General features: G+C 32.1%; 1 protein-coding gene across 3 annotated transcripts in view; it reads right to left on the minus strand.

Moving 5' to 3' along the window:
* Positions 1-4,644: 4,644 nt before the first annotated feature.
* LOC143232095 (neuronal acetylcholine receptor subunit alpha-10-like) overlaps positions 4,645-25,188 on the minus strand; it is a 56,286-nt gene continuing 35,742 nt past the window's right edge. For 2 of the 3 annotated variants that reach the window (XM_076467165.1, XM_076467166.1), the window contains 6 exons: positions 25,100-25,144; positions 15,240-15,349; positions 13,925-14,108; positions 9,828-10,179; positions 8,962-9,149; positions 4,645-7,657 (listed from right to left, as the gene is read on the minus strand). In XM_076467165.1, the coding sequence (XP_076323280.1) occupies positions 7,289-7,657; positions 8,962-9,149; positions 9,828-10,179; positions 13,925-14,108; positions 15,240-15,349; positions 25,100-25,144 (1,248 nt within the window). In that variant the 3' untranslated portion in view covers positions 4,645-7,288. The remainder of the gene's footprint in view (positions 7,658-8,961; positions 9,150-9,827; positions 10,180-13,924; positions 14,109-15,239; positions 15,350-25,099; positions 25,145-25,188) is intronic. The other variant, XM_076467164.1, reaches the window with a different exon arrangement.

The raw sequence follows: 25,188 nt of genomic DNA on the forward strand, positions 1-25,188 counted from the left end.
GCGAGCATGTTTGGCGCGATTCAGGCGCGAACCCGCGACCCTCAGATTACGAAGCGCACGTCTTAACTCGCTAGGCCATGCCAGGCCTTGGAATATAACTAAACAATTAAAACTGAAGAAAAGACTTTTCAAAATCTTCTGTAAATGTAATTCTATGAAAATGCATATTCTAACTGAGGAAAAAGTTAGGACACCCAACCCCCTAATAGCTAGTGTTACCCCCTTTGGTTGAAATAACTGCAGTGAGACGCTTCTTGTAGACATCTACAAGTCTCTTACATCGGTCTGAAGAAAGTTTGCCACGCTCATAAATGCAGAATTCTTTCAGCTGTGAGATGTTTGAGGGGTTTCTTGCATGTACAGCTTGTTTCAAGTCACTTCACACCATGTCAATAGGATTAAGACCTGGGCTTTGACTCGGCCATTCCAGGACTCTCCATTTCTTAGTTTTCAGCCAGTCCTGGGTGGATTTACTGGTATGTTTTGGGTCATTGTCGTGTTGCAGGGTCCAGTTCCGCTTCAGCTTTAATTTTCGTACAGAAGGTCTCACATGATCCTCAAGCACCCTCTGACACACAGTAGGATTCATGTTGGATTCTATGATTGTGAGCTGTCCAGGTCCTGCTGCAGCAAAGCAGCCCCAAATCATGACACTTCCACCTCCATGCTTCACAGTTGGTATGAGGTTCTTTTCATGGAATGCTGTATTTGATTTACGCCAAACATGTCCTCTGTTCTGGTGTCCAAATAATTCAATTTTAGACTCTTCTGTCCAAAGAACATTATTCCAGAAATCCTGGTCTTTGTCTACATTCTCTCTGGCAAACTTCAGGCTGGTCTTGATGTTTCTCTTAGAGAGCAAAGGTTTCCTCCTTGTACAGCTCCCATGCAAGTTAAACTTGTGCAGTCTCTTTCTGATTGTAGAGGCATGCACTTTAACATTAGCAGTAGCCAGAGCCTGCTGTAGGTCCTGTAATGACATTCTAGGGTTTTTGGAGACCTCTTTTAACATCTTGCGGTCTGCTCTCGGGGTGAATTTGGCATGTTGGCAGTTGTTTCAAAAGCCCTCCACTTGTTGACTATTTTCCGGACAGTGGAATGGCTGATTTCAAAATCTTTTGGGATTTTCTTATATCCCTCACCAGACTCATAAACTGCTACAATTTTCTTTCTGAAGGCCTCAGACAGCTCTTTTGCTCTCACCATGGTGCTCACTCTCACTTCAACAGTCAGGAGCACACCAAACTAAATGTCTGAGGTTTAAATAGGGCAAGCCTCATTCAAAATGCTGAGTAACGATTTTCTAATCATGTGCACCTGGTGTGATACACCTGTGTGTAAGTTGAGCCATTTTAAGTGGGAATAAATGTGGGGGTGTTCTGACTTTTTCCTCAGTTAGAATATGCATTTTTTTAGAATTACATTTATAGAAGATCTTGAAAAGTCTTTTCTTCAATTTTGATTGTTTAGTCATATTCCTATAATCTCTCAGTATTGTTACAATTGAGATTAAATATCTATATGTCCAAAAATGTTACAAAAATACACAGGCTTTTATAGGGTGTCCTAACTTTTTCACATGACTGTATATGCTAGTTTTATTAGACTGTTATATTGATACCAGTTTTATTACTCCTAAAACGTTTAAGTTTCATATAAACACAGAAGGTTTTAAAAACATGCTCATCATCCTAATAAGTTTTTCTTTTTAGATGTGTTTGTCTGTTGGAATAATCTATAATTTAGAGTATTAACTCCGACCAAGAGGTTCTTCTACTTCGTCACCAATTTCTGGTAATTCCACTCCAGGTATGGAAAATTTAAGGTATTCGTTAGTATTTCAAAAAAATTAAATAGCCAAGTTTGTTTAGTAATATATGATTTCATATGTTATTTAATTATTAAATGAATAAACCCCATGATAAAAAATTTCTCAGCTCGTATCATGTTTTAAATTACAAAACGTCGTAACAAAAACAACGTGATTAAAGGATAGTTTAAATTGGCAGTTCACATTATAAAAACACTTCCACTTTTAGAATTTTTAAACATAATAAAATCACCGTTATGTAAATTTGCAAGTGTTATAATACAACAACATATAATTTCATGGAAAGTTGAAAATTTTAAATGTAATAACATCATTTTGATCCATCGTATGTTTAACTAACAAATACAGAAACGGGCATACACAGATGATTTTGCTTCCAGGTACTGAAAATATTACATTTCTGAGAAATTTCAAAGATGTATTTCTGTGTGTTATTTCAAAACATTCGCCACGTGGCCCAATAAAAAGGCTATTTGTAGAACACTTTATGCACCTGTCAATGCAAGATAGTCTGATTATCTCGTATTAATAATTGTTTGAGCCATATAAAGAGAGAATTATTGTCTTACCATGGTTAATCCACAAGACTGAGTAAAATCAGGGATCTATCAAAAGCTCATGGCTTTGTGGCAATGGATGCCCATTTACTAGAACGCTTCTTTAAATTGCTTTCCAAAAACCGTCTTTAATTATAGTCTGACAGTTGCATCAATAGAAAACAATTATCTTTGTGATTGAGATAAACTGTGGTTAATTTCTGCTGGTAGTAAAAAGGAGGAAAAGAAGATTGGATAGAGTTGTAAGCTGCAACATACCTTTAACAGCAGGCAAGATTTTAGATTTCCAAGGACACTAAAACTGACAAATAATAGCTAAAATTCAGCCTAAAACTTTTTTTTTTCAAATGAAAACGTGTCTTCATTGGTGCAGACAGTGTCTAAAGTACTTTAACGAGCTGCGTTTTAGTCTTTCCTATATACAATAGAGAAAGTTTACAGAAGAAATTAAATGAAGTTCTAGCTACTGATTATGTTTGTTAGATAGTACAAGCTGCTAGACGTGGAGTAATGGAGTGGGGAGTTTTATGTTAGAGGTTTAGTTGTTTTCGTGTCCTTATAAATTCCTGTTTATAATTGGATAATCAGTTTTACCGCATTCCTTCTGAGAAGCGTTTTCCAGGAAATGATTCTTATTTTCACAAGAATAAAAACATATCTACGCTCATTATTTGAAATTCTGTTTATAGTTTGTACTTTTTTCGGCAACCCTAGTAACTAATTCAAGAGGTAGAGTGTGTACTCTGCTCCCTCTGGTCTCCTGGGGGGACAGCGGTAAGTCTTGGGACTTACAACGCTAAACTCAGGGGTTAGAGTACCCTCGGCGGACGCATCAGACGGCCTAATGTGGTTTTTCTATAAGAAAACGCACACACACACTACTTTCTCTAATGAATCATCCAGAGAGAGTCGAGATAAATCTTGTACAGAGGTATGTGTGAATGATAAGACTTTTTACTTTTTTTATAGATTAAGCGAAAACAATTTACATAGTGACTTAAGAAATAAGAGTAGAGTTCACAGAAGTTGAGAAAACTTCCAATTGACTCAATCCAACAGAAGTTCATTTTCATTATCCGTAAAATGATAGATGTATGAGAGAAGAATGTCCTTTCCTCAAACATCTGCGAAATGCAATACAAATTGTAATATAAAGTGTTCATAAAATATGAAAAACAATATATTTCTCAAGATAATTAAGCCGTGCATCTACTTTGCTGTTTAGTTATAGATATCACATGAAACAAGGTTTGTTATGATCTGTACGTTTCAAATGCGACTTGATTCAGCAAAGACTACTTCATACCTTTCAGAATTAACAGCAAAAATGTGGACAATCTGTTTGGAATAATAGAAATATTTTGAAATTCAAATGTTAAGAAACAAGAACAAAATATTTGAATGCATGTAATAAATGTGATAAGTACCAGTGATATCTGAAGTATGAGTCTACAGTAAACATAACAATATATTGTTCACTGTTTAAAGCAAAGTACACTGTTTGAAAATATCGATTATACAAAATATTTATATATATATGCATAAAAAGTGGAACAAATCACACGTGAAAAAAACCCGTTAAACTCTATTTAAAGTCCACATTTTTAACGAATGTTTTTGATTCAATACATACCATTGTTTTCAGTTTCTGTCAATTTCACGTGGACGTTTGTAATCTGTTCACATCGAACATAGCGCGTGTATTGAAGTAATAAAACTATCGACTCGGCGCATCGTACAGATACATTATGTTTAAGGTGTTCAAAGGAACAGACGTTTGCACTCGTAAAAAGTTTTTGTTCTAAATTTCCTTAGCTGAGTGCAGGAAAATATACATATTTCTTTCTAAATAAGTGATTCATTTCTTATTTTTCATCTAACTGGTACACTAAAGATTTAGTTAACTTCTGTACAGTTTATTAGTTAAACATATTTTACTTCTAAAGAAAAAACGTAATGGACAATATCATTCCTAAGTTGGCACATCTTAAACGTGTACAATCAAGCATTATTGACCACTTGAAAATATTTTACTAATCAATGGAACAGTATAATTACATTATATGACCACAACTAAATCATTGACGTACACATGTCATCAACACAATGTAAAAGTGCTTGATTTAATTCAGATACTTGCAAGTTCATCTTCTGGGGAATTTTACTTAAATTATCCTTGTCGAGAAAATCATATTATTTGAAATAAATAACGTACGTAATCAAGAAGGTAAAAAGATTTTATTCAGATCTCAAGTGATCCATCTTTTAGATTTACAGTGAAAACGATTTTGAAAATTATCAAAAACAAAACAAAGGTAAGCTGAACTGAAAGACCAATATCGGTTATCATATAACAACAAACAAGTAAAAATTCATATACTCAAATTAAAGATCATATAATGAAATGAGAAATCTAGAATCAATTCTGAAATATTTTAATCCATATCAAAGTATCTGATGTTCTTGAAAGGTGGTTGATATTTATTAATAAGGGAAACAACAATTTGCTTATACGTTATTAATATTAGCTCAAAGAATAAATTTATAATAAATTAGTTTAGGATAATTTTTAAAACAATTCAAAAATACAAACGTATTCGTATTGAACGTAAATGTAATGGTCCTCTTCAATTCAGTTTATCATATAAATCTATCATTTGAGATCATGTTTCACGTTGAATATGCTCAGAACAACACAACATTTACCTGTGCTGAATGTTATTATATTGTGCTTCTTGGTAAAGGGAAACAAAATCTTTCGAAAGGTTGTTCTGTTGCTAGTACAATACATCATCAACACAACAATACATCATGAAGACACATTTGTACAAAACATATATTGAACAAATAAGTACCGATAAATCTTGCGGAACGAAAGAAAACAAAAATCACCACAATCAGCAGCAAACTAGCAGGATTTCGTTTACTATCGTGTACGAAGGTATAATTAATGCAAAAAATTACAGTGCTTAAAAGCTCCGTCATATAATGACAGATAATTATAATGGAAAGCTATTACATTTTTTATAAAGAAGACAACGAACATTGTGCACTTCATATTAATAATTATAAATTTACAAAACGATATAGATAAGATGATTAGTATAAATAATTAACATATAGACCTTAAGCTCAGAGTTTACATATTTCATCTGGGACGAGTTATTTTTCCTTTCGAAGTGGTGATAAAATATGTAACAATAACAACGTATATTTAGACAGAAATGTAATTTTCTAAAGTATTTTCCGAGTTCCATTTAAACAAATGGAAACACTAAAAATTCATACCTAGCCATTAGAAACACACTCCCTAACTATGTAATATTATGTATATATGATTGTTGTCAGGGTACAGATTTATGTTTTCAAACTGTTATCAATTTATCTACTATAAATTTCAAATTTGAGTTCAATAAAAGTATAATTTTAGACCTATTTTTTGTTTCTAAAATGTCATTGACCAGTAAGCCTTTTGTTCAATATCAGAAACCGTCAGCTGGGTTGGACGAGAAGCAAAAGTCTATTTGAAGCTTTAAATGAATATATATATATATATATGTGTGTGTGTGTGTGTGTGCAATAAATACATTAATAGTTGCAGTTTGAACGCTGAAAGCTATCGAAGAATTAGAAACCAATAGATTATATATGCGGCTGTAGATTTTTTTCACATTATTTTACATTGTCCGTTATGGAATGCAGTTTTTTACTGGAAATAATCCGTAATGGAGATTTAAGAGTAATGTGAAATAAACAGCAACTACAACAATGCGAGAGTTGTTTTGTAAATGTTAAGCCTATTCTTCGCCAGCTTCTAGTGTTCTAATCGTACCTTTAATAACGTATTTTGTTGTATTTCTTTACATGTTTACATTCTCTTCAAGGTGTAAATGGGCGTTTCATGACTTCATTGTGAACACAACGTTTTTTTAAAGTTTAATAACAGTTTTATTAAAGTGTGTGTTAAGTGAAGATTCGCTCAGTTACAGAGTTAAGTTTACCTTCTATTTACGAAATGAAACATCTGTCACAAAAACAAAACAATAAACAGTTTTTCATATTTATGTGACAGAAATTTCAGGTGAACTTGTTTGTTCTTAATTACAAAGCTATACAAGGGGTTATTTGTGCTCTGTCCAACTTGGGTATCAAAATCCGCTTTTTGGTGGTATAAGTTCTTGGACTTGCAGCTGAGCCAGCAGGGACTTTAACAAAACATAAAACCTTTTCCTCTGTTCCGCAAATTATTTGCCAAATATCTAAAGTTCATAAATTAGTTAAATCTGTGAAACTAACATGCATTAACAAAAAAAAACGGATTTCATTGTTAGAGACATCTGTGAAACGAAATACACGTAAAACAAGATTTGCCTAAAGTTTTTACAGAAAAAAAGGTAGAATTTTTCAATCATATAAGTTATTGTTCATTTTACAAATTCGAAGTGTGTAATAAGGTATGTCTTAAACAAACTTTCTATAATCTGTAAAAAGTAAATTTCACTGAAAGATATTATAATTTCAAAAATTTATATAGACTCTAAATCGGCTGCATAAACTTCACGAATAAAATTTTTTCATGGTATTACTTCATTACTAGTTGACATTAATGCCAGCTCTAAGACGTCCATGATTTGAATCAAACAATCCATACGAGTTATGGGACAAAACATACAAATTTAAACTACAAAAATTCAAGTTAAGAACAAAACATATCAATGTGTTATTCTTTATTTCTTTGTTAATAAAAATTCATGCAAAAATAGTAACGTGTTTTTGTTTACACTAAATAGCTTGGAAAAAATTCACGTTTGAACTCTACGATATAGTACTGAACTGCCAAAAGCTCAAAGGAAAATTGCAAAAGGAGTGAAACAATACTATCATATTTACTATATTACCGCTAGGGTCCGTGTGGAGAGGACAATAACACAAGTAACGTCATAACAGTAGAGACGATAAGGAATAATGCCAACCATAATCTATCACACACTAGCGACGTCTGGTGCCATTCTGTCTTGATGTTTTCTTTTCGTGCCTTTTCAGCAACTCTCATTTCATTTCTCTCAACTGTTTCGTAAATTTTACCAAGGATTCTCAACACCTGCCTTTTGTATTCGTCATTGGAATAATCACTGGCTTCACCCATTTCTTTGCGCTTCCGAAGACGAGGTGAGAAATTGTATTGTTCGATATGTCCAAAATCAAATTTATCCTCATTTGATGACTGTCGTTCGAGGTTTGACTTTTTCTCATCGTCCTCGAGTTTTAACTTAAAAAAGAAATTGATTTTTTTTAACTCTAAAATCTCCTTTATTTCCACTAACAGTATTTATTTGAATTTCAGTTGTTAAGACTATAATGATATTGCATTAGAATGGATATAAATCTTAAGTTTAAGAATGATTTCATGTAACAAATGATTTATGATATTTTGCAATTTTTTTGTTTTTAATAAATTAGTTAAAGTAATGGAATCTGTTATGTGATATAATTTTGGCCTAGACATCTTAGTTAGAAAAGATAAGTAGATAAGCAGAACAAAATTAAAATGAGTTTAATATGCTTTATATTTCTTTTAGACAAGTCAACAGGTAAAACACAGTTTAGATACAGTGCAAAAATGTTAGATGGTAATTGGTACAAATATTGTATTTATCAAAACGATATAGATTATCTAACCCCAACACATATGAGTTATAACACTATTATTGTAATGATTTAAACACACGACTTATGGTTGCTAACGATGTGCAGCTTTTAGCTCAAAATTATATGTATTTAAATATATATTGTTGCGAAGTCATGTTTTATATGACGAGTACCAGGTTCGGCATGACCAGGTGGGTTAAGCGGCATGGGCAGGTGGGTTAAGCGGCATGACCAGGTGGGTTAAGGCGTGCGACTCGTAATCTGAGGGTCGCATCCCCATCTCACTAAACATGTTCGCCTTTTCAGCCGTGGGGGAGTTATAAAGTTACGGTCAATCCCACTATTCGTTTGTAATGAAAGAGTAGCCTAAAAGTTGGCGGTGGGTGGTGATGACTTAGCTGCCTTCCCTCTAGTCTTACACTGCTAAATTAGGGACGGCTAGCGCAGATAGCCTTCAAGTACCTTGGCTTTATTTACTACCAACTTTAAGGTAGCTATGTTTCACAATATTGTGATTGTCTTTCACATTTTAGTATCATCCATGAGAATTGAGAACATTAACCATTAGGCCATGACAGACTATACTTAGTGAATATAATTGTTCTTTTTCTGAGGTAATTTTTCAAATATTGTTTTATTATGTTTGACTTAATTTACGTCATGAAATGCCTGATACCATATGCATGTATAATGCAAAACATTCAACGCAATTAACTATCCATCAGTTAACACACTCACACATACATATATATTGTGTCTTAATCTTTGTGTTGTTTATACCGTTAAAGTATGTTGTTTTCAGTACTTTATTTTCGTACAAATTAGTTACTAATAAAATAAGATACGATAAATATGAACAAAAGTCGTGATCGGTTTTAAATTTTCCTAGTGAAATATAAAAGACAAGAAAAGCAAACAGCCTACCTCTGGCTCTTGTTCAGTGTGAGAGGAACACTTGGAGAACATTATCTTAGCAAGAAATCCCAACATTACCTTACGAATGCATCGTGGAATTTCGTTTTCAAAATTCCCTCGATGATGCACGTGTAATGTAAACACAGAAAAAATGGTCACTAGGGCAACTAAGCAGATAGTTACAACGTAGTAGAGGCCTAACAAAAGAGAGGTTTCAAGCAGATAGTTACAACGTAGTAGAGGCCTAACAAAATAGAGGTTTCAAGCAGATAGTTACAACGTAGTAGAGGCCTAACAAAAGAGAGGTTTCTTGTGGTGAAATCAAGTTTCACTGATCAGGTTTATCTTATTTTTGCATTGGATAACATGGATATTTTAACATTAGAAAACATTAAGGACTACAACTGTTTTTATTTTATTTTAGAGAAATTTTTAGTTCTTTCGAAATAAACATTTTTACGTTCACATCTTATATAAGAAGTAATTGAGTAATTGTTGTCATGTAAGCTTTAATCAAAACAAGCACTAATATAAAAAAAATCCTACGTCGTGTTTACTGTTGGAGTGTTGTGTAACAGGAATTAAATATCTTATTCTTAAGTTAGTCACTTTTTATTGTTAAGGTAAACTATTGATAACCACTTAACACTCACATTTTTTTTATAATATATTTATAAATATTTTTATGTAACGCATGTTTTACATTTAATAAAGTTTCCTTAAAGCACAAGAATTATGTTTTTGAACATTTTTATTAAGCTGCAGGTACAACATATTTCACCAGAAAGTTCAAATACTCGTTGAAAACATGTTTAAAATGGAATGAGTTGAGGTTTATATTGTTATTTTCAAGGATAATGTTAGAATGTACTTACTAATTAAAGGCGTTTCCTGAGAGGGCGGTAAGGTATCTTTCACAAAGACGAAAAATATAACAATTGTTAAAAGTGTGCATATACTCAAGGTAACTTTTTCTCCTGACTCGCAAGGCATACAGAAGGTAAGTAGTGCCACGCAGTTCATGAGGAGGCATGGCAAGATGAGGTTAAACACATAGTACAATGGTCTACGGCGAAGCTCTAAAGTGTACACAAGTTGAGGGTAAGGCTCCTCACAACAAGAATGCTGAAGAGCAGTTGAAGTGGCTGAAAACCCGTTCAAATCAAATTCCCCGTTTTCTTGATAGTCTCTTAGTTCTATGTGGTCTTTTTCTTTCATTAGTTCTACCTACAAACAATAGAAATATACGCCATTGGTATCTATAGTTCTGAAAATAAAATCAGCTGTATAAAACATTGTGAAATCAGCAGTGTATAAAATTATTCACGTCTTCAAACAAGTACAGTTCGTCTTCTTTAAATCTCTGAACAAAAAGTCTATTGTTTGTTCGAGTCTTCACGAGTTTAACAAGCTAGGACATTGATATTCAAAGTAAAAAACAAAACAGCTGTCGCTAGCAGTTGGATGCTGACTTCAACAGAGAATATTTGTACAGGATGTTAAAACAACAAAGACTCGACGCTACTCAAACTTAGTTCCAGTTCATCCCACCAAAGTAAGCGCATCGTAGGAAACGTGTTGAAAATATTTTCTTATTATTATTATTAGGTAAAATACAACTTTACAATAGAACTCTAACATAAATCTTAACTTTTTTTTTTTTTTTACAATTAAAAATTTCTACAGTAAAGTTACTGGCTTGGTCGGTTTTAGTGAATCAATAAAACGTTTGGAATAAGAGAAAAAACGAAGCTATTTAATCTGGAATAAGCAATGATATATTCATTAGCCACTTTATCTAATGCCTTGCTAAAAATTATTTGCTGAGAAACGCAAGGGAAGAATGAGCTTTAAAGCTTTATCAAGTTAAATGTTTTCGAGAAATTATATTTAATGTACTTTTTATATAGTAATTTATTTTATGTCATTGTATTTCAAATAGAAGAAACAAACACTCGAATAGTACAAAAAATTAGTAAACTATTTGTTAATCAAAGGCAATAATATTTGAAGGTAGCATTTTTACATTTGTTTTCATTGAGTGAATGGATATCTGTTTCCTATACAAATTTAAATCTCTGTATTTGACTACATGTCAGGGACATCCGAAAATTACTTCAAAACTACTAGTTGCTTGTTTGGGTAAATTCGTTGACTTAATTTTCGGTCACCGCGAACGTTTCTTTATCGCAATACGAATGAATGAATGAAAATATTTCTTATTAATATTTTTTATCCAAATATATTTGCTAACATTTAACATTTGCTAAAGGCAACAGCTTTACTTATCTACACAATGTGATGCAACAAATTTGGAAACAGTTATTTTGTGTAATTGATTAAACTAACGGTATTTATATATTTCAGAATCCACTAACGTGTATTAGACAATCACTTTATTATCTTTTGTCAGTTATTGTTCATCAACGAATTAACTTGACAAGTGGTAATAACTGAATTCTATTTCTGTTTTAGTTGTACAGTGCAGAAATTACTGAACAAAGCAAGAGCTGTTTATGTTAATTCATAAGCCTTGTGAACATTTGCAATACAAATATTATGTGAGTAAAAGGAGCGACTTGTTTACTTTTATTCTTACACTTTGATAAAATGTGAGCAACGTGATATTCAAGTTCAAACTGTTGCTACGCACCAGGTGAGTTTGTTTCACAGTAAAACCTCAGGTGGATTGTTAGCACTAACATGAATTTTAATTGGACTCTGATATTATAACACCTATCATTCTCCTAAAGACTAAGGAGCCTTCAGTCATAATTTAACATTAGTATTCTCATTATGCAAATGAATTTCTTACCCTTTGACAATAAACATTTAATGCTATAGTATGGCGAGTGGCCGTTTGACAATAAAATTATAATGCCGTGTTTATTATTATATTTTCAACAAATATCGATAATTGAAAAGTCAGGTTGTAACCCGTCATTCCCCGTGACATTTAGTCACTATAAAGTATGGAACTTATTGTACAATATGACTAAGGATTCGTTGCTATATATTGGTATATATACAGTGTATTTCTAATGTTGATTGGTTGCTTCAGAGTCTGTTTCTAATATTACAGCATCCAAATACAGTGTATTTCTAATGTTGATTGGTTGTTTAATTGCCTGGTTCTAATGTTACAGCATTCATAACAGATGTATTTTAAATAAAAACCGGTCACTTAAATGACTGGTTCTGATGTTACAGCATCAAAACATTGCTAATGACGACTGGTCGCTTGATAGTCTGACATTGACGTTTAAACATCATAATTTCACGACAACTTAATAATAATTCTCTCATTATTTATATAATTTGCTATTTTTAACTATATAGTTAAATATTATTCATGCGCAGTTAAATACTAAGAATGGAGATTTTATGTAATAAAAGTATAATATTACTTATTTTAAGCGTTCTGGACTAGTGGTAAAGTTTCACTACATTGAAGTAACCTTAAGGTGTAACTTGCCACTTTGCTTCGCTGAATAATGATGAAAGTAATTATGGTTGACTATCAATTATCTGAAATAAAGCACAAAGTTACCCAATGGACTATGCTCTGCCTATCACTGGTATTGACACCCGGTTTCTAGCAGTGTGAGTCTGAAGACATACATCTGTTCCACTGGGAGGAGGACAGATGATAATGAGGTACATGATTGAATAACTTCTGTCTAGAAAAACATGTAATGATTAGCATGTTTATCTTTAGTCAGAGTAACGTGATATTCCACCATAACTCGACGATGAATTCATACTACGGCCTTGTAATTAGATGCACATAAGTTAGGCCGTTACTTTCATGAGAACTGAAGCGAGAACATTGCAGTGCACCAACACGTACTGCTAAAATCTGGTGTCTTTAGTACGAAGGTAGAGAGACGTAGATTTATTAAATTCAATAACTTTTCTTGATTTTACACTTTAAAGCTTGTTTTTGGTGAAAACTAATTTAAAAGTAGATAAATATGAAGATGAATGTTGGGTTGCGCTTATATTTTAGTTATCAGGTCACTGGTGAACTGAATACATTTATAAAACAAATAAGCAATATCAACTGTCAGAATACTTTGTCTGAACATATTAATGACTTGAATACACTTACATTATAGACTATTATGGTAATCTGGCTGTCTGAATATGTTGGTGATTTGAATACACTTACAATATGGACTGTTATGATAATTTGACTGAATATGTTAGTTACTTGAATACACTTACAATATGGACTATTATGATAATTTGACTGAAAATGTTAGTGACTTGAATACACTTACAATATGGACTGTTACAATGATTTGTCTGTCTGAATATGTTAATGACTTGAATGCATTTACAATATGGAACACCAGAATACATTGTCTACGAGTGTTATTCATTATCACAGTTTGATTCTACACGTTTATTGTATTAAATGACTGATAGTCAGATTCTCGTACTTGTAGACAATTTTACAATGATCGCCAGCATCTCCATTCTTGATACCACATAGTGAGCTTATATAACAGAATGGTATAAATAGGTACATAGGGTAAGTCAACCGAAAACGATTCTTGTTTAATGTGTGTTTATTATTGCCTGTTGTCTATTATGACAAACTAGGCGACAGTATTGCAATGAGCCGCCCATGTACGTTAGTAACCGATATATACTTAAAACATTCAATCGATAAACCGTTTTATTCATTTCATCCCACTGACAGTTACGAAAATAAATTATATCACTGTTTACTGACTGAACCACTGAAATATCATTTGTAGATTGAGTGCTTTCCCATAATAAGCTTTCTAGCTTATTATTAAACAATGGGTGTGAAACTTATACAAAAATACTTTTAACGCATTAGTTAATGGTTATTCAAACTCAAAATGCTTTAGTCATGTACCATTAATAGTTGGAGCTAAACATTATTTTTGAATACCCTTAATGAAGGAAATGTTTGTTTTCTAGGAAAGCATTAACTTACTTGTAAGCCATCGTAAGTTCCAGAGGCAAATCTCATTGTACAGAACTGGACGTCAAACGGAAAGTATTTGATATCAATTGGACAAGAACTTCTTAGCAGAGCTCTTGAGAACCAAATCACTTCCCCCGTGTATTTAACTATAACGTTGGTGTTAAGATTGTCAGGCGGCTTCTCTGTGTCAGCGCTGCATATAAGCATAAACAGATTAAATACTACATTTACAATATAGAAATTAAAGGTAAAATCCTTAAATAAAGAGTAACAAAAAGAGCACAAAACCTAACTTATGATAATAAGGAAAATGTGATGAAAGGTTACGGTAAGGTTATTTGCAGTTAAGTAAACTTATTTACTAACATAAGTTTGGTTTGTTTTAAATTTCGCGCAAAGCTACACGAGAACTATCTGCGCCAGCCGTCCCTAATTTAGCAGTGTAAAACTAGAGGAAAGGCAGCTAGTCATCACCACCCACCGCCAACTCTTGAGCTACCATTTTACCAACGAGTAGTAGGATTCATCGTAATATTATAACGCCACCACAGCTGAAAGGGCGAGCATGTTTGGTGGGACGGAGATTAGAACCCGCGATCCTCGGATTACGAGTCAAGCGCCTTAACCACCTGGGTATGCTGGGCTACTCCAACATGCGTAACATAAGAGTTTTAACAGGAGTTCAACTAATAATATAATTACTCTGGGAACTTAGACTAATCTCTTGTCCTAGGCATAAAGTCTTATTAAAAGTAAACCAATACCCACAAAGTGTAATTGAAATAAAAACACAGACCATGTTGCCCTGTAACTCCCAGTAATGTAAAAATATTTGTTTATGTATGAAAGATTGTGGAACACATTTTCATCGTCCATTCCACATAACTGATTGAATATGCATTTTGGAAATTAAAAGAACATCTGTGTACTTGTTTCGATAACAAATTTAATTCTATATTTGAATATTCAGTTTTAATTACATAAATATTATCATTTATTACGTCGTTGTGCTGAACTGATACATCCTCTCTTTTGCATGGTTGATCCAACGTGTCTACAGATTTAAAACTAAAATAACTGACTAGTACTCGTGTGAGAGTGATTAGTGTAGAATTTAACAAGTGTCTTTAACTTTAAACGTAACAAATCTGGTTGACCAACCCACCTTAGAACCATAACATCATTAACAACAATAAAATCTTTAGCTACACGGCTGGGGTTCAATACACTATTTTTATAAGAAGCCGTGATACGTCTGAATTGGGAGCATAGTATTTGGGATTATTAATGAACATACGAACTGCTAACAAATTTTTCGCTTTACTTGTTAAACAGTAAGATGTCCGGTCTCCACACTTGACTTGCTGGCACCCGTATCACTGGAATACCGTTGAAGTCAGTAATGTTCCATCTTAAGTGGTAATCCGTCCATCTCTGGAAGTGCGATAGAATCATGGTAACAATAAATTGAATAAAAATCTAAAGAAAAACACTTTAGAAATAATGTATTCTAAAGACGGCTGCTATGGGTATTAAAAATGGTTAAACTGAATATGACCTAAGAAGGTCGAAACGTTGTTCTGTACTTTATTTTAATTAAAGTTTTAATACTCATACTAGCCGGCTTTAGAATACATTTTTACTTCAAGTGGGTTTCTCGCCATCATGAAAAAATTTAGAAAGAAAGTGCCATTCAAAAGCAAAACGATTATTTATTATATTTTACGCCACCCTTGTAATCGTTTCAGTTACAAAACGTTTAAGACAGACATTTCTAAGTACAACTAGCTTAGCAAAATGTACGTTGTGAATAACATGAAGTGTTACTGGTATTTGACGAAAAAGTATTTTGTATCGGTTATATGGTTTATTGAATTTTTGTACCGTAACTGCTGCTTCTAACACAGTTACAAAAATTAAGCTAAATAGATCCATAGCTACGAATGTTGTTTCAACTTATATGCTATGCAACAATTTATCGTCCATATCTTCTGCTTCTGTGCAGTCATCTGCAGTGGGTAAATAATACACCATTTAAAATATTTGTTTAAAGCTTAATGAAAGTTTTGATTATAACCAACCATAAGCTTTTAAGTCATGGTGCCTGTTCTATTGATAAAAGCCCACACGATATTTTCTTCTAGTTTTAAGTTCAGGTTGATACGATAAACTACTGATTAAAGACATTTCAGTCATTTGGAAATAAATGCTAAAATGTAAACACAGTAACAAGCTTTCCTTTAACTAGTTTTATTGAGATGAACAATGGTGTGTTGTTCAGTTTACTCCCTTTTATTTTTCTAAAAAATCTTTTAAATTCATTTATACTTTTATTTCTATCAACATCCGTTCACACATACTTGTAAATATTATTCACTATAAATCACACAGAGCTGATGATGAACTTTCTAGATTCAGTAACGTTCGAAGATAAAATATTTTAGAACTTTTGTTTCTGTTTCAATAAGAACAGAATATAACTTGACATATTTACGGCTCCTTTTATTAAAACAAACATTCATTTCAATGATCTATACATTCGAAAATTTAACAAAACCTTCAAAATCACGTCGCAATTGGTGTAGAGAAATCAATAACCAATGGTTGTCAACATTTTACGCAAAACAGGATGTAACTCGATTTCAATGAAAATGATTCACTTATGTAAAAAGTACGTATTAATTTTTTGAGAAACCTGTACACGATAGAGAAAAACGGATATCATTTTCGGATTCAACGTACAGAAATTTCAAGACAAAAAAACATTGCAGGCATGGGTTATTTAGTAAAGCTTTTTGGTTTATAAAGAAATCTAAATCTGTACTAAATAACTTTAACTTGAGAATCACTAAAATATTAAAATTAATTTGCTATTTTGTAGATTTAAAATTGATTTAAAGTTATTAGGTTTGAAGTAATAATACTTCATGATCATACGGGTAAAGCAGTATTATTAATATTGTGAGAGATGAATGTGTAGAGAGAAGTATGTAGTTTCTTATTTGGCTATTTCAATGTCGTGTAAAAATGTGAGCAGTCAGTAAAATAATTAAGTAGCGGTAAAATTATGGTTTTTGTTGTTTATAGAAGAAAAAATGCGGTAAAATTATGGTTCTTGTTGTTTGTAGAAGAAAAAAATGAAAGAAATCCCAGATGAGATAATAGTTAATAGAAAAAGCTAGTGAAGCGCTAAAAGGGATTTGTGTAACAGAAAAAGTATAAATGGAAATTTCACATAAAGTAAAGAATAACATATTAGGTTGAAAGCTGGACGGGGGTTGATCCAAAGATTTCGTAAAGCAGGGGAAATATTAGACAGAAAGGCTGAAAAAGAAGATATTATTACTAATTGACGAAAATTAAAAACAGAACTGCAGAAGATCTAGTTGAGCTGATGAAGGACTGGAAAATACAGTAGATGGTTCAGAAGAACAAATACAGCATCATATTTAATATTTTCAAGTTTAATATGTATCAGTAATGAGATGGAGAAAGAAAACGAAAGGAAACGTGATATTATAGAAAACTTTTAATATTACATAGGAAACTAATGATGAAAGAACAAAAACGAAGGAAGAAAGAAACAGGTTAACGACTGTATAATATATAGAGAGTTGATTATAAATTAAAATATCTGCTACCTTATCATACAAGTGTATTATATAAACGTGTTTCATACAAGCCTAAGGATGAAATATAAGATACAACTTTCAGGTACGAGAAACTGATAATGAAAGTGAGAGTTACGGTTAAGATGAAAATGAAGAAATACAAAAACGTAGTAAGGTTTAGTTCGAACAATAATAGTGATTGAGATATGAAACACATTCTATAACACATTCAAACAATCAAATATCAACAAATTAATAAGTTCATAGAAGATCAGTACACGTATATAACAGAAAAAAACCACTAAATTTTATTTTCGGAAAAAGTCACTTTTTTTTTCTCAAAATAAATATCAATGTCGTATTTCACAAATGCAACCATTTATATCGATATCAAATACACGTGGTATTTTTCTTATACTAAATATTAAGTGGCAAAAACATTTAGGACTGTTATCATAATTTGTGGTACAGCGATTCACCGCAGTTAATGAGTTGTTTGTGAACAAACTTGTTGTCAAGGACAATCTACGAGCCTGTCTTTGTTTGGTTTGGTGTTTGAGTATTTATGGATGAAAGTATTATTTGTTGATCTCAGTACTCTGTATTATGCCGTTCTGTATTGTCTGTAGTTTATTTATCTGTATTAGTCCAAGCAGGCCAGGTATATTCCATAACTGGTCTAATGTATTTTTTGTAAAATTTGGTGATGTTTTCTGGTGGGACATGGCGTAGTTTGTTGTTTGTCTAATTCCTGATATGCCTATTCAACGTTAATTTTGAATCATAAGTTATACTTAAAAGTTCACTCTATGTAACAACATTAAATAGAGTTTCATTTGGATATAATTCAAAAGGACTTCTTAACATTTTAGTCGATTCTGAAAATATAACAAGATTTGTTTTGAGAACGTGTTTTTATTCTGTGTTTTAGACAGTGCTCAACAATTTGATTTAAAACGGCTGTAAATTTGTGATTTGGTTTGTTTTGAATTTCCCACAAAGCGTATCTGCGCTGGTTGTCCCTAATTTAGCAGTTTAAGACCAGAGGGAAGGCAACTAGTCATCAACACCACACGAATAGTGGGATTGACCGTCACATTATAATACCCTCACGGTTGAAAGGGTGAGCATGTTTGGTGTGGCAAGGATTCGAGCCTGTGACCCTCAGATTACGAGGTCTTAACCACCTGGCCATGCTGGGCTTGTAAATTTGTGGCTGTTATCGAAGGAGATGGTGTACTCTTTCAAGTCGTCTGCAAACTATAATGTTAAACTAAAATTAGGGTTACTTAATGGCATAGCGCTTACATGCGTGTGTTTTTCTTATAGCAAAGCCACATCAGGCTTTCTGTGGAGCCCACCGAGGGGAATCGAACCCTTGATTTTAGCGTTGTAAATCCGTAGATTTACCCCGTACTAGCGGGGGCCGCTTACATCTATGATAAAAAAGATAGGGTTAACTATATCGAGTAGGTGTTTTCTAAATTTAATTTTCATTTTTTATTTTCTAAGAAGTCAGACAACCAGTGAATAACACCTGCAGATAATTTTAATTTGTTTTAATTTATATCTTAAACCATTATATTATACAGTGTCAAATTCTTTCTCTATAACGAGAAAGCAAGCGACATACATTTCTGGTGATGAAAACTATTTGTTACGGTTTCAGTTAACCTAACCAAATGATCTGTCGTTTGATAAAATATTCAGAAGCCATCTTGAACGTCGGGCAATTTTGATGAGATATCAAAACATGTTGAGATCGTATTACTAATACTTCTTCCTGAAAAAATTGCCTACACAGTTAGTTAGATTAATTGGTTGATAGTTTCATGGTCTATTCGTTGGTTTTCTTTCCTTTAGAAACATAAGAACATACGCTAACTTCCAAGAGGTTGGGATGTAACCATAGTTAAATGGTAGATTAAACAAAACTAGTAAATGGTGAAACATTCTCTGAATTCCATTTTATTGGAGAATGGTTTGTATTCCATGTTCACCTGGAGCTTTGTTTTTGGTTTGTCTTACAAATGTGATTAGTTTTTGTTGTTATAGTCTGTGTTATTTTACTTACAAAATCATTGTTATTTGAATTACGTTGATTTTTTTTGTTATTACTGGGAACTTGATTGTGAATAAGTGTCATGTTGTCCAATATACCCATTTACTGTATTAAAATAGGGTATATCCATGCCCGGTTTATTACGTGTTTTAAATGTTTTTCTCAATTGTTCTTTAAAGTGTTGGCTCTTCGTTCGTTTGTGTACGATGTTTTGTTTTTGTGATTTAAGGTTTGATATGGTTTAATAGTGTTTTGAGCATTTCTTATTCGTTTTTTGTGTCCAAAATATCTTCGTTCTGTGTAATCGTTTAGTTTTGAAATGAAACTGTCCCAAGTTTTGTTTTAGCTCATTTATTCGATTCCTTATCTTGTTTCTCAGAGTTTTATATCGTGAATTATTTGAGATGAAAGTTAAATAAGTTGATTCAAATAGAACATATTTAACCGCAGCATAGTCGATCACAGAATGGCTCTAAGTTTTTCAAGTACAAACTTTTAGCTCATAGCTCCGTCATCTCTTGACCGTTTTAAGATCTAATTATAGTTTTGGACTCGTGATGTTAAACCGTTTGGATTGACATTTTTACTACGCCTGAGATCTCATACATTAATTTATTCTAATCCTATCTAAAATAATTTCCATTTGAGGATTAGCTGATAGAGATACTGATGAGAAATAAAATTGAATTTGGTATATGTGTACCCCACACTTGGTACTGCTGGTGCATGAAATATAGCTAATAAAAGCAGAATAAAGGTTTCATAGATTAATTTACTTTAATTTTGCCTAGAATAATTTCAAGTACCGCGGCTATTCAGGATTCCCTCTAGTTTGTGCTTGCTATGAAAGTAAAGTTGATTAAAATAAAATATTTACTAGAGAAAAAGAAATACAAATCAGATGAGTTAATCAAAAACACAAGTTATTGTAGAGGAAATTCAATTAAGCTTTAAAAATCTAAGGGACTTGCTTGACGAAAAACAAGTAGAAAATGGATATAAGTGTCTGATTAAAGGAAGAGTAGATAAAAACTAAGTAAATGTGAAGAATTTCTTAACTGTTCTAAATTATATTGAAAAGACTATTGAGCATCGCATATTGTAATATATATATATATTAGTAAAGTTAAATAATTACATACGTAGCCAAACAAGTAAACAAAATCCTGAGGATTTGTTTTGTTTTTGTGAGTTTCGCGCAAAGCTATACGAGGACTATCTGCATCACCATCCCCCGCCAACTCTTGGGCTACATTTTTACCAATGAATAGTGGGATTAACCGTCCCATTATAACATCCTCATGGCTGAAAGGGTGAGCATGTTTTGTGTAACAGAGATTTGAACCCGCGACTCTCCAATTACGAGTCGAGTGCCTTACTCCCCTGGCCATGCCGGGCCAAAATCATGAGGAAGGACTGCGTTAAAAACAGCAAATCCTAACCTCTGATTAATTATATTATTACCATAATTTTTTTAAAATATGCAGCGTATTTTAATGTATTTTGTTTATGGTTTATGGTCGAGTGCCTTACTCCCCTGGCCATGCCGGGCCAAAATCATGAGGAAGGACTACGTTAAAAACAGCAAATCCCAACCTCTGATTAATTATATTATTACCATAATTTTTTAAAATATGCAGCGTATTTTAATGTATTTTGTTTATGGTTTAAAGATTTATGGTTATAATAAGTATATATATAAAGATAAGAAGTATTGCTTGTATTGAATGTTTGCTTATAGAAATATCTTTATTAATACTAAAGTTTCCACATATGGGTATTACGTATATTTAACAAAAACAATTTGAGTGGATCAAAAGTGAATTTTAAAATTTATACTTTAGGTCAGTGCACTTTCTTTTTAAATATTGCTGTGAGAGAAGGTTTGGTTTGGTTTGTTTTGAATTTCACTCAAAGCAACACGAAATCTATCTGCGCTAGCCGTCCTTAATTTAGCAGTGCAAGACTACATGGAAGGCAGCTAGTCATCACCACTCACCGCCAACTCTTGGGCTACTCTTTTACCAATGAACAGTGGGATTGAACGTCACATTGTAAGGGCTTCTCGACTGAAAGGGCGAGCATCTTAAAATTAAGCTTAGAAACAACAAAAATCTTAGTTTAGTTGAGTAGTTTATAAATTATTGAATTGCTGTGAATATAAGTGGGTAAAGAAGTAATTACTAAACTGCAGTAAGTATAATTGGAAAGAGTAATAATTATTAAATTGTAATAATTATAAGTGGGTAAAGCAATAATTATTAAATAGTAGTAAATATAAGTGTGTAAAGAAGTAATTATCAAACTGTGATGAATATAAATGGATAAAGCGACAATTATTAAACTTTAGGGAATGTAAGTGAATAAAGCAATAATTATCAAATTGTGGTAACTATAAGTGTGTATTTGTTTTGTTTTTGAATTTCGCGCAAGGCTACTTGAAGGCTATCTGCACTGGCCGTCCTTAATTTAGCAGTGTAAGACTAGAGGGAAGGCAGATAGTCATCATCACCCACCGCCAATTGTTGGGCTACTCTTTTTACCAACGAATAGTGGGATTGACCGTCACATTATAATGCCCCCACGGCTGAGAGAACTAGCATATTTGGTGTTACGGGTAATAAGTGTTTAAAGCAGTGCTACGTAGAGAAATAATTGATTTTAATATGAGGAGTTAGGGAAAATGAAGTAAAATAAATGATTGTTTTTGTGAAGATGGTTTTGGTGAGATTTGAGAAAAACAATATGGCAAATCTTATAAGAATCTAACCAAAGGTTGAGAATGTATAAGAAAGAAATGTTTTAGGTTAAGTATCATAAACAAAGTAATAAACATTAAAAAAATCGTAATTTAAGAAATCATACTTTTAAAAAATACGGTTGTAGCTAAACACTTTCAGGTGCATATACATATCAAAGATTCATGTTTTTCAGATAATCAGGGCAAGTAGACCAAGGCATAAGAAGTGGCTTATAGTATAAGGTATATAAAGACAACCAATTGATTAGGATGCTTGACTCACAATCTGAAGGTCAAAGGTTCGAATTGTTTCCCACCAGACATACTCGCCCTTTCAGTCGTGGGGGTCTTAAAAGGTAATAAAAAATGAGTTCAAAAGTTTACTACTAAATTATGAACGCCTAACGTAGATATTAAATACAAACAAAAAATGAGTAGTTTTGATGCATATAACAATTATAAATTAACGCTACTAACAAACGTACAAAATTAAGTACCTTCTTTTGAGTCAAGGGTTGAAAATAAGACTTTATATTTATGGATAACATAAAAATAGTGAGAAAATAAAATTTGATCTTAACTAAAAATTAAGTAAGTCTATTGTATTTGCAATAGGTGTTAAAATGTATATTAAATAACAACTAAGATATTAAGTAACATCCACAGTGTTATATTAATTATTACATTTTTACATTTAGGACTTTTATAGGATTTTTTTAAATAAACTATTATTGGCTGGCGTAAGTGTTAAAATGTTCATTAATGTCATTATGTTTTATTTGAAGCACAAAATATCATGTAAAGTATGCACTTTTTCTAAGAATTTCTAGAGGTATCTGAAAGGTTTTTTTTATACTTTTGTAATATGCTCAGAAGCTCAATTCGAAACAAATGGAGTGCGTTTTAATATGTTGGTTAATACGTATTGAATTAATCAGTAGCGTTTCTAGTTCCTGATGGCTGCTTTTACGCTCTGTGTATTATTAACAGGAGTAATAATTTATTAATTTTCCCTTTTCTGTAGCTCGGACTATGTTAATCCAAACTATCATATATTTTCAGTAGATGTGCTCCACTGGACTCTTACTTCACACGCCAAAGTTCAAGGCGATCTATTAAGAAATACTTGAGATATAAAATCTTAAACTTTGACTGAATTTTTCTCCTTTTTTTCTTCGTCCCAAAATTACGAAAATTTTATTTGATAGAAAAACGTATTTAATTTTTATAGAGATTTTTCAAGCTTTGTATACTGATAGGTCTTTAAGATCTGCAATTAGGTTAAATTACGGTCTAAATATAAACTACATGTGCAAAGTTATTTAACAAATACCACTGACATTTGACTAAACATTTTGTGCATGCCTACCCAAAAGTTACGTGAGTTATCCATCTAAAATTATTACTACAGCTTCACAGAGTGAGTAAAGATGAAGCGTTTCTGGTTTTCTAATTTTCAGGGAAAACTACCATCGTATATTTTAAACAAATCTGGTTGGTTCTGTAAAGTATAGTTCTGTTTCGAATAATATGGTTAAGGTCCCAAAACTAATGTTAGTTACTATCTGGTGTTACTTTCTTACTTGCTATGGTTTGTTAGTGTCTATTAACAAAAAATTATGATATATAATAAAAAATATCTTAGGTTTGAAGGAAGTTGCAGCTAAAAATAGGACAGAGCGTGTGACTCAAAGAACATTGAGAAGACGTTTAAGGCAAATATTCATTCATTAGTTAGTTGAACAAAAACTGAAGATTATTGGCTGTAAATTTTGTATCAGTGTTATAAGTGTGGTTATCAGTTTAGCAGCACTTTTTCACACTTATGATGTTTTTCATTACATATAATTAGCAACATCTCTACTGAAATACCTATTAGAGTTTCTTTCACATGAATTTCACGTTTCATGCAAGGTTCGAACTGATGTTCATTTAAATGTATATTTCATTTTAATATTTTACTTACAATTATCGTGGAATAACAAGACGGAATTCTCAACAGCCGCAGAACTTGAAATTCTTTGAGGCAGGATTAAAGTAAATTAATGTATGAAACCTTTGTCGCGGCCAAATTCATCAGCTGAAAAGATTTGACCTTTTGAGTCCAAAACTGTAATTAGATCTCAAATTGGTTAACGGACGACGGAGCTGTGACCTAAAACTTTGTACGTGAAAAACTAAAAACCATTCTAAAAGTCACTATGCTGTTTTTCTGTTTGTGGTTTCATTTTAGGATTTTGCTATATAAACATATTTGTTAATCATTTAATAATGAACAGTATCTAAATTTTTGCTTGTTCAGCCTTCTATTTTTAGTGTAGTATAATGTTTTACAAGATTGGAGAAGTTGTATGTTGACACATAGTTTATAAAATAAGTACTAGCACATAGTTAATAAAGTACTAATACGTAGTTTATGAAGTAAGTATTTAACACATAGTTAATAAAGTAAGTACTAACAGTTTATGAAGTAAGTACTAACACATAATTTGTAAAGTAAATACAAATACGTGGTTTATACAATAAGTACTAACACATATTTATAAAGTAAGTAGTTTATACAATAAATGCTAATACGTATTTTACAAAGTAAGTACTAACATATAGTTTATAAAATAAGTACTGATAAGTAGTTTATAAAGTAAGTACTAACACATAGTTTATGACGTAAGTGCTAATACGTAGTTTATGAAGTAAGCACTAACAAAGATAAAGTTGAGTTTCTGTGCCACAATATACAATATATCATACTATTATTTATTAACACATACCTGTGTTATCCAACAGCTTGTAGTCAATACGTGATTCTTCTCGTCCTGAAAAAAGACGAAATTGGTTGTTTTTCTTCTAATTGTTATAT

This window comes from Tachypleus tridentatus, chromosome 11 (assembly GCF_004210375.1).
Source record: "Tachypleus tridentatus isolate NWPU-2018 chromosome 11, ASM421037v1, whole genome shotgun sequence".
NCBI lineage: Eukaryota > Metazoa > Arthropoda > Merostomata > Xiphosura > Limulidae > Tachypleus > Tachypleus tridentatus.